The following is a 10,937-nucleotide window of genomic DNA, read 5'->3' on the forward strand; positions in this document are numbered from 1 at the left end:
GTTGAAAACAGAGAAAACTGTTCTCTGTGTTCAAAGGAACAGGAAGGAAAGAGTGCATGAGAAAAGCAGGGGTTGTGACAATTGGAGGGGAGAGATGACTCTTTCATAATGACGCTTTCTAGTGTATGTAAGGTTTATCAGACAAAAGGTAGACCTTGTTGTGTTAAAACCTCAGGATTTAGACATGGCTTGCTTTATGCTACTTTAAATGTTTCTTCTAACTGCCTTAATAGGAGTAACTGTTCTTAAAATTAATTATAATCTGTATTCTAGGTTGGGTTAGTGACGTGCATGGAAAAACAGAAGTAGTATAAGTATTTTAAAAGTGAGACTTGGAGCATTTAGAAAGCCATTTGAGCATGGAAGAAGGGATGATGAAAATTTCAGAAGGACTTTTCTGATGAAAATGTCTCCATTCCCACTGACTGATGTAAGCAGTTTCTCTGCTCTCTGTGTGTTGCACAGGCCAAGTTGCTTCTGGGTCTCCCACTCTGTGTTACTGGTGTCCTAAAATTAGGGGAAAGTTGAAAAGTTGGGAGAGATGGTACCAGGAGTGCACTTGTGGAGCAGGCAGCTGGAGATGGGCACGGTTCCCTCTAAGTGTCACATTTTTGGGGCAGGGCTGGCAGTTTTATTGCTGTTTCTGTTGCCTTCCTTTCCAAAAAGGAAGTGCATGGACCATTTTTATGCCCTCAGTGTTTCCCTCCCAGTGAGAGGCTCGTGAGGCTGCAGCAGTAACACCATGCTCTGCTGCAGTGGCTTGTGCATCAAAGGGCATTGCTGCTGCCTGCATGATGTGCAAGGGAAATAACTTCATTTTCCAGGAATGTTATATAAAAAATCAAAACTTCCAACAGGTTTTTAAAGCTCTCTGTGGCAGAGATTGTCTGGAGAAATATGGAAAGAATACAGGTAAAATGCTGGCCAGTGGAGCAGTATCCTCAGCAGCCCCAGACAGGTGGAAGGTACTGGATATTTTGCTGCAAGTTGGTAACCAGAGTTTGATTTCACTGAAGTGACCCTGATCAGCTTCACAGCTATTGTGTCAGCCTCTTTCCTTGTGCCTTAAGGGTTTTTATTTGTTGTGGCAGCAGGGTTTGTGGTAGTTGGTTTCCCAAAATACACCACACAGAGGTTGTGCTGAAAACTACTCTGAGAGATTACCATCTGTAGATGTAAATTAACATATTTTAATCCTTTATCTTCTTCCTTATTGCAAAGAGCTTTTAACTTCATTCTCTCATTTTGTTCTGGAATTTCTCTAGAAAGCTTAGGAAACTGTTGCTTTCTCTCTTGTTCTGCACATCTTCCTTCCAGCCCCACTTCTGATGCAGCCAGGATTAATCACGGTGCTAAAATTAGTAAATTTGCACATCACAATTCTGGATTTGCTCACAGTACATTAAGTTACTGGGTTTGATGATATTCACTTGGAAGACTTGCACTCCATGATGAAATAAGCAAAGATTTTGTGACTTCTAGCTGGAGGTTTTTTCCAAGGAATATTGGCAACTAAGAAATGCTTTGTCATGCTGTAAAATGACACAGCAAAATCCCACTCATTCTGTTAGTTCTGATTCTCTGACTGCTTTTTTGGTAAACTCCCCTCCTTTTAAAGGACTGGTTAATGGCTTTTCCATTCTGAAAGCTGGAGATTAAAATGCAATTCTTGTACGTGTGATTTTTTTCAAATGAACATGGGAAAATTTGCCTTTTTTGTGAGCTGAAGTTTTGTATTTCTTTTGTAAGATGGGTAAAGCCCATTGTACCATATGTTACCTGTTATGGCATTGCCATCTGAAGAACTTTAATTGAGTTGGCTGCAACAGCAGGGTATCATTTCTGGGTCTTGTATTTAATCTAGCTATTTTTTGGCCAAAAAAAAATATTAATAAAACATCTCTTGTTTTGTCTGACAGTTCCCATGGTGCCTACCAAGCACAGAGAGGAAAATGGTTCCAAAAAGAACACTTAGAAAAAACAATCATTTCTTTTCATGGAATACAGTGCTCTTCCCTGTGAGAGGTAGAATTGTTCTTTAAAGCAGAACAAGGCAAAAAAGGGATTAAAGTCTTCATTCATACGCTGTACTCTTGATTCTGAAGGTGCAAAGAAAGAGGCTATAAGAGAATTGCTTCTTGGTTTTAACTGTATCACTTTATACACAATAATTGCTGGAAGGAGTGATTGACACTGAACTTTGTTTTGGCCCATTTGAGCATCCCATGTCACAGCTTAGCTTGTGAAGTATTTATTTGAGAAGATTGGTAAAAAGCTGGGGTCTCTGTGTAAGAAAGGCAGGTTATCCTCTGTAGTACCTAAATCCAAAGCCCAAAGAGGGCTCTTTTCCTGTGAAGTGGTCTCTGCCAGAGTCCCATAGCAGCTCATGCCTAGGCTGTTACAGGGAATTAGTAGGAATTTGTCGTTTTACCTGATATTTATAGGTACTTGATATCTCTGAAACCTTTTAGTTCTCTGTCAAGTTTAGTCAAAACTGGAATTTGCACTAAAAATTGGGAAGGAAACTGAGGACACAGTGGGACTGTACAGCTTAGAGCCATGGCTACACCACCATTTCTGGGGCCGAGTATCCTCCTGTCCCCTGCAAAAACTGAATGAAACAGCTGTCACATCTCATCAGCTCCTGGCTGTGCCAGGGGCTTCAGCCACACTCCGTTCACACTGTGTGTCATGTGTGGAAAGCAGGAGTGACTGATCTCCTGAGGAGTGACACATTTCAACTTTCCCTGAATTTATCCAGGATGTGTGCAGGAAACTCAGGGTTGGTGATAAATGAGAAGCCAGGCTGGCAGACTATTTCTGGCCTTAAAGTGCACTAAGTCAACTTCCATAGTTCCATGACAAAGCTCAGAAAGTGTTTTCACATCTAGTCCTAATGCTGTGAATGTATCAATGCCATGCTTTTCATTTCCAGGGCTCTACAGCTTTTGGCACAAATATCCTAAATTTTGTCAAACATAAGGAAGTTCAATAGTAATGAAGCTACAGCTGATATACCTCAAAGTCAAAAGGAAAAGCCACTTGTTTTTTGTTCTTCTCAGATCCATTCAGTTTGCTCTGCATCCTCTACACTGAGCAGAACCTCAGTTTCCTCTGGTCTGTAATTAGGTGAAGGACAGATAGGTCAGGCCAGACTAGAACTCTGCAGTCTGAGCTATCAAACCTGTAATGCAAAGTGGCCAGATTTGTTTAAACATTGCTTGTTCCTGGCTTTATTGTTTAACATATGAGACTTGGGTTAAATTACCAAGAATTTAACCCTAAGAAGCTTATTTGCAATTCAAGGGAACGAATTAGCATCTTAGACATGCTATAGGGCCTGGAAGGGAATTTGTGCAGTGTTTGTAACTTAGAAGGCTGACTTGATACTGGATGGAGATGGATAGAAATATCTGAGTCAGTGAGCTCTCTTCTTTAAATACTTGTTGGACATAGGGTGTTTCTTAGGGTGTTTCTTAGGGGTTTTGGGGTTATTTTCTCCATCCCCCCCCCTTTTATTTTGCCTTTTCTGCAGGAGATAGAGGTACATCATGTATTTTATTCTGGAAGGGAGTGTAGTTTTAAATGTATGCATTTAAAGCCTGCAGTCACTTCTTGGATGCTTCATGCAGGTGTGGTTATTTTATCATGATGCTTGAACAGGGCTTGTTTTGGAAGAAGTGAATTAGAAATGCTTGAGAGGAAGGTGGGAAGGAAAACAAAGTTGGATATGCTGCATTAGAGGAACATCTTTGTGCATTAAAAATCTATTCACGAGAGAAGTTTGCCACTAATTTATTTATGGTAGCTTAAACCCAAGTTCTGCAAAACTGTTGCTTAATTCTTGCAACTGCACTTTGCTAAATGCTTTGTTTTTTTCATTTGGGATTCGAGTTTATTTTGGTCTGGCTTGTGCTCTGTGTCTATGCACAAGAGGTGGCTTAAATTCAAGCTTAGATTAAGATCAACGTGGTTTTAAAACATGAGGCAGAATGTCAAAATAAAGCCACTGCTAATATTGAATTAGACAAAAGAATTTGCTGTCATGGCTAGAGGAGTTGATAACCTTCTCTGGTACCATGGGGGGAGAAATTTAGCAAAGCCAGGTCTAACCTATGCCTGAGACATTGATGAATGTCTGGTACTGATGTGCCAACTTAAAACCAAATGACAAAACTCCTCTGGCTGGGGCTGGGCTCTCTGCCTGCTGGTGCTGCTCTGTGGGTGGCACCAGGGCAGAGACGTGACAGTGGCCTTTTGTTCTGGCAGTTCCTGATCGTTCCTGCCATCGTGGGCAGCGCCCTCCTGCACCGGCTGTCGGACGACCGCTGGGAGAAGATCACAGCATGGATGTACGGCGTGGGGCTCTGCGCCCTCTTCATCGTCTCCACCGTGTTCCACATCGTCTCCTGGAAAAAGAGTCACCTGAGGTAGCAGGGGAAAATGCTTCCCTTCCTCCTCGTGTTCCCCCATTGCATTTCTCAGTCAAAACCAATTTTACAGGAGATTGGAGTGGTACTTTCTGAATCATGATAAAAACACCCTTGATTTTTTGGAAGAAAGAGTGAGCCAAGCTCATGTACCAGTGGACTTGAATGTCTGCTGCCTCGTCACAAAGAAAATGTTTTTGGTATGCCCTAGTGGCTCTTAATCCAGAAGCAGAATGGGAAAAACATAATGTAGGTGGTGGGTGGATAATATCCCATTTCAGACATGAAGACACTCTCTGGGACTGCGGCATGCTCAAGTGCTTTGAGGAACACAGCTTTTGCCAATGCCCATCTAACCAGCAGCAAACCTCCTTGGGACCAAGGCAGCAATAGCAAAACTGACATGGGATTTGTTATTTTAATTTTATTTATCCCCTGTAAGACTCCCTAATTAATTCTGGGCCATAAATTGGATATAGCCAGTAGTTACTAAGTAGTAACAGTGTCTGGACTGGGCAGAGTTGATGTGACAGGAATGCAAGGTGGGGTGGAGAAGGGGAGAGGCCTGGAGAAGTGCTCAGCTCTTACATGTCTCCATTCCCCCACGTGGTTCTGAGAGGGATGGACGTGATGGTATTTTCCCCAAAGTAATTCCAAAGCATGTCAGGAAAGTGAGATGATGCAAAAATCTTCCCAAAATGTGTCATGGTGACCTGTTCTGTCTCTCTCCCCCTAGGACAATGGAGCATTGCTTTCACATGTGTGACAGAATGATGATCTATGTCTTCATTGCAGCATCCTACGCACCATGGTAAGAAATGGGGACCACAGCTGCAGAATCAAAGTTTTCCCAAAGTAAACAGTTTGTCATTGCAGCTTTCCAAAATCTATAGGTGGCTTCTTGGGTGCAACTGACCACATTATGTGTTGTGACAGACTGTGCAATGTCATCTCCTGGGCCTTGCTGAACGGAAAGTGGTGCAAGAAAACATCAGAAAGTAGTTTATTTATGTTCCACCTCAGTTTATGCTTTCCACCCATCACCACAAACACCTTCTGCCTCTCTGTGGGTACAATGTCCCAGTTTTTGTTCCCCCATCTTTCTGTAGTTAGAGCTCTGAGTATTGATTCGTTTTTATTAATCCCTACTGCTCTTGTGTCAGTGTGGTCTGTTTACTCATCACTTTTGTCTCATCTTTATGCCTCCAGGTTAAATCTCCGTGAGTTGGGACCTCTGGCATCTCACATGAGATGGTTTATCTGGCTGATGGCTGCTGGAGGAACCCTTTATGTATTTCTCTACCATGAAAAGTAAGAAATATTCATTGCATTTAACTTCAAACTGAAAATTATCGTCAGAGAACAAGACCAAACTTTTTGTCTTGGAGATGAGCTACCAAGGTTCTCATCAAACAAGAAAAATTAAGTTGTCTCAATGTTTTATTCTCACTGGTACTTGCTGCAAGTGAAGGTGTCTGGGCAGTATTTAGAGAGAAGGTATTACCTGCAACTCCACAATGCAGAGATAAACACTGGTTTTAATTTTGTCATAAAACACTGGTTATCCATCTGCATAAAAGCTTTTTGTGTAATGACCCCACACCAACACATAGTTTAAAATATTCATTTTTGCTGTTGAAGGAAATGTTCATCCTTTTGTACACCTCCTTAAATGACTCAAATCATTCCTTTTTAGGTATAAGATCGTTGAACTCTTTTTCTATTTAGCGATGGGATTTTCTCCTGCTCTGGTAGTGACATCCATGGTAAGGAATGTGACTGTTAACAGTGCAAACAAACAAAACTTGCCTTTTATAACTAGCTTAAATTCCAGTGCAGCTCTTTCCTCTGCAGAGATGTTCATTTTAGTACCCTATACTTGTAAGTGCTCTTTGCAGAGCAACCCAATACAACCAGTTGTAATTTGGATTTACAGTTCACATCTCAGTGAAATGCTGCTTTGTTTTGTTCAGTCTGGGCTGCATTGTGTAGATAAAGAGAGCCTGGGTTTCTTGGTGCATCTGCAAAGCATCCTGCTCCAAACTTGTCTATAGTTACACACTTTAAATAATGTTGATTAACCATCTCTGCTGCTAAAATAAACGTGACACATTTTCAAGTTAATGCCTTAACTGGCTGTACCAAAGTCTTGCTGGGAGGAGCTGCATTAAACTCACTTCCACAGAGTAATGTGGTTTTCTTTGTCTCCCTGATTGTCTGCTCTGCTGATGAAGCAAACCATCAGTCTTGTTTTAGTTCTTGAGTTGTCCCAGTATAACTTCTCTAATGCTGTGGGGACATAGTGTATAAACACATTATTGTGCATTTCACAAAGTGCAGTATAAATACACTGCATTTCTCACTTGTCCATCTGTCCCACCCAACATTTTCTGAGCTGCCAGCTCCCTTTGCCTGGTGGGGGGAAAAGCACTGTGTATTTTATCCATAAATACTCTTTGCCCCCTTGACTCCCTGCCCCTGACCTGTCCTTGTTCCCTGGCAGAGCAACACAGAGGGACTGCAGGAGGTGGCCTGGGGAGGTTTGATCTATTGCCTGGGCGTGGTGTTCTTCAAGAGTGATGGAGTGATCCCCTTTGCCCACGCCATCTGGCACATCTTCGTGGCCACAGCAGCTGCTGTCCATTACTATGCCATTTGGAAGTACCTTTACAGGAGTCCTGCAGACATCATTCGTCACTTATGAGATTATACAAAAAAATAATCTGCACTTGGCCTCTGTAACAGTATTATTTGAGTTAAAGAATTTGGGGGAATTGGAAAAATTGCACAGCAAAACTGCACTGACTTTGGTAGTTCTGTGAACACGATTACTGTGAACTGATGTTTGTGTCCTGCCATTTCCCATCACATGGCAAGTGCTGTAAATAACCAAGATACTGTACTGCAGTAACCAAGAGTCCATTCCACATTAGCAGAACTGGCTACCTGATGTTTACAAACAAATTTTGTATGCTAGTTTAGTTTTACAATTTTTAACTATGTGAATTTTTCTAAATTAGTGATTCAAATGTGAAGTCAGTGCAATAGTGAAAACATAATGCTCTTGACATGAAATTGGTTTCTATCACCTCTCCACGAGTCATTTCTTAAACATGAATCAGAGACAACTAATCTACTTTTACCACCCATTATCTTGGTATAATGTGACTTTTATAGAAACTTTTCTGTGTTTTTTGTAAACTTTAAAAGTACATTTGTTGAACTGAAGACACACAACTGTCATCTATGCAGTTATTCATGTTGCAGTCTCTTGCAAGAAATGGTTACATTCCACACCCTGTTCTGAGGAGCAAACATTGTACCTCTTCCGAAGTTTGTGTTGCAGCTGTAATTGTAATAACCACTTTTACAAACTAAACCCTAAATGTGATTCTGCTGAGTTCTAACAAGGCAGCATTCTGCTCATTTACAGTACCACTGAACCAACCCTTAAGTTGGCTTTATTTGTGATGAAGAGCTGTAAAAGGAATAGCTGAGGTGATTTTCTCCTCCAAGTTCCCAGCTGTACCCATGGTGGGGGCTCCTGTGGGAATATCCCCCATCCAAGCCTTTTCCACTCATTTCCCCAGCCCATGTAACACCTGTGGCAGTGAGACTTGGCTTTCCAAAGGGACTTGGACTGCTCCCACCAGCTTTTGGTGGGGTGGTTCTGCTGGGAATCCCAGGTGGGAGCAGCAGGCAGAGCATTGCTGAGCGCCTGGAGCTCAGGGTTCTTCACAAGCCCAGGGAGCAGAGCGTGTCACTTGTCATCCTGGGACTTCACACAGAGTCCAGCTGGTCTTTGTTACTGTCTGTCTGTGCAGGAAATCCAGCTGTGGTAGCAAGTCATGATTGTAGGACATGTGCTGAAATGACCAGTGTAGAAGAGTCATTGTAATCCTGTTTGTCCAATAACTGTATCCTGTCCCACTATGTAATGAATGTCTTATATTAAGATTGACTTTATCCTTTTTCTAATTTACTCAGTTTTACATGTCAGTATTTAAAAACAAAACCAAAATGTGTTGCCTTTTTCAGATTTTGTTCTGGATCTTGCCTGTCTGCAAACAATAAATAGCAAGATAGGGATGTTTCAAAGGTCCTGTTTCACTCAGATTTGCCAGAGGGCCACGAGTTTTAGAGTATTTACATTTGTGTAGGGAATTTACCAGAGGGACAAACTTTAAATTCAAGAGATTGAAGAATTGCTGTGTGCTGGTAGCAGGTGATCAGTGAAGTGGCAGCACCACAGCAAACTCAAACTGCCCCAAAAGAGAGCAAAGGGAACAGCTGGGCAGGTGATTCTGCTACAACAGTCTTGCAGATCTGGATGCCTCAGTTTTTTAACATTGTGTCTATTTTAATATTTTCCACTTTTTGTGAGTCCATATATTTTGTTGAAATGCAGTACTAAAAACCACTAAAATACATGTAAAAGTTTTCTGTAGTCAGAAGTTAAACTATTGCTTGAATATGTTTGTTTTAATTTTAAGTTAATTTTTCATGACATTTGCTTTTTGGAGTGTTTGAAATGGTTTTTAAAAAGTTTCAATTCGCCAAAAATATTTTGAATTACTGTATTCTAGTCAATATGATATTGAATGTACTAGACTAACAATAAACATTTGGTGCAATTTGGAAACTCTTGTTTTCTTGGTGGTTGTTTTTTTCCCCCTCCATCACTTGGGCAGGGCAGTCAGGGACTGACACTGTGGTCACTCCTGACAAAAGGATCCTGAGTTGAAGCTCAGGACACTCGTGTCTGCTCAGCCAATGCTTTAAAAACAGTAAGAAAGACTGTAATCCAAATTATTCAATTTTTAGTATGGAAAAAATATATTTCTGTCTAAATTTTGGTCAATAGTTAGAACTTGCTTTTCCCTTTTGTTGTTCTGGGATATAAGAATATATTGGGATTTTTTTTTTATCAGCTTCGAACATTGAAATACATAATTTTGCTCCTATCCCTGGAGGAGTATCATTGCATAAAATATAGACAGGCTGAACTAAAAATGTGTTTCTGTCTGGAAAGCAGGCATATCAATTAGTCTTTTCTTTTTTCCCTCCATCTAATTGCAGCTCTCGGGGCTGATTCCTCTCAGGAGTAAGGGTAGTGCATTTCCCAGTAATGCTTGCTGCAGTGCAGAGACTGGATTCCTTTGTCTTCCCAAGGCAAATGTTTTTAAAAGCACTTGCTTCTGTATTTTCTGTGCCTGTAGGTTTTAGAAGTGCAACAAGTAGGCTGAATCTAAATAAAGCAGAGATAGCAAACATTTCAGATGGACCTTTCCAGAAAATGGCTGGGATGCAGCAGGTACTTTGAATACTGGATATATTCTTAAATCATGTTTTTGTAACACAATATCCTGTGCATCAAAAAAATAAATTAAAATAGGGCTTCATTTAAGGATTTATATTAGAGTGCTCATTTGAATTGTATTGGTTTAAAATAAACAGCAAGAAATGCCCAAAGACAATATTAATTTTTCTTCCTGTTAACAAAAAGAGGTCTAAAAGTAGGCTGCTGTTCAGTCCTGTCTGCTCCACATTCCTCTTAATTGTGATTACAATCAGAATCTCCCAGTTCCAGGTAAGTAAGGAGGTCCTTTCCAAGGAGGCTTGAGTGGCCTTGTGGGTCCCTTCCAACTCAGTAAAATGCACATTGTTGGGGCTGGAATGAGCAAGTTAAAGAGAAGATACTACAATTTTTCAGGGTTTTTTTCTTGCTTAAATGCCCCTCCTGCTCAGACCCTCTACACAATTCTTTACTTGGGTCTGGTGTGTTTAGCCACGAGATGTCCCTGAAGGCCAAGGCTGTCACAGTCACATCATGTGCTTGACTAAATCTTTTCTCCATGCTTTGCTATTTTTAAAGAGCACAGGGTGTTGGGCTCTGCTGCTGGTTGCTTTCACCCCCCAATAGGTGCCATAAGGTTAAAGCTAAAAATAGTTGACAAAAGAGTGCTCAGGATGGCACAGCAAGGCTGGCTCTGGGGTGTGGGTGCTTTCTGCCTTCCCTTTCTCAGCCACATTGACCACTGTGCTCCACAGCCAGAGCTGCTGCTCAGGAGCCTTTCAGTCATCATTTGTCTGAATAAATTCACCAGCCACTGTCAGAAGGAAGGGAATGGACCTGAGATGTTCTCTCATGGCTGTTGGAAGTGTTGGGATGCCTTTCCCTGGGCATTCCCAGTGGCACAAGCAGCAGTGGTGTGGTGGCACTGCCCTGGGGCTGAACACCCCCATGCTCAGCCTTGGCTTGGCAGGAGCTCTGCAGGCTGCCTGGGGAGTTCAGCACAGAGCACCTGCCCCAGCTGAACACACAGAGAATCCACTCCCAGGTCAGAGCCCAGGGAAAGCAGGGCTCTCTTGATGAAAGTGTTGAGATTCCTGTTTGGGTGGTGTTTGGTGGATGGTGTTTTGGTACTGAGCTGGGTGTCTGTCACTGGGGTTTTCCAGCCCAGGCATCCTCCTCCTGTCTGGTGAGCTCTAAGGGTGGCAGTGCTT

General features: G+C 41.8%; 1 protein-coding gene across 3 annotated transcripts in view; it reads left to right on the top strand.

Moving 5' to 3' along the window:
• MMD (monocyte to macrophage differentiation associated) overlaps positions 1–9,072 on the top strand; it is a 40,396-nt gene extending 31,324 nt beyond the window's left edge. For all 3 annotated transcript variants that reach the window (XM_064395889.1, XM_064395890.1, XM_064395887.1), the window contains exons 3-7: positions 4,270–4,430; positions 5,167–5,241; positions 5,640–5,741; positions 6,127–6,196; positions 6,934–9,072. In XM_064395889.1, the coding sequence (XP_064251959.1) occupies positions 4,270–4,430; positions 5,167–5,241; positions 5,640–5,741; positions 6,127–6,196; positions 6,934–7,134 (609 nt within the window). In that variant the 3' untranslated portion in view covers positions 7,135–9,072. The remainder of the gene's footprint in view (positions 1–4,269; positions 4,431–5,166; positions 5,242–5,639; positions 5,742–6,126; positions 6,197–6,933) is intronic.
• Positions 9,073–10,937: the final 1,865 nt, after the last annotated feature.

This window comes from Passer domesticus, chromosome 20, assembly GCF_036417665.1.
Source record: "Passer domesticus isolate bPasDom1 chromosome 20, bPasDom1.hap1, whole genome shotgun sequence".
In the NCBI taxonomy this organism is placed as follows: domain Eukaryota; kingdom Metazoa; phylum Chordata; class Aves; order Passeriformes; family Passeridae; genus Passer; species Passer domesticus.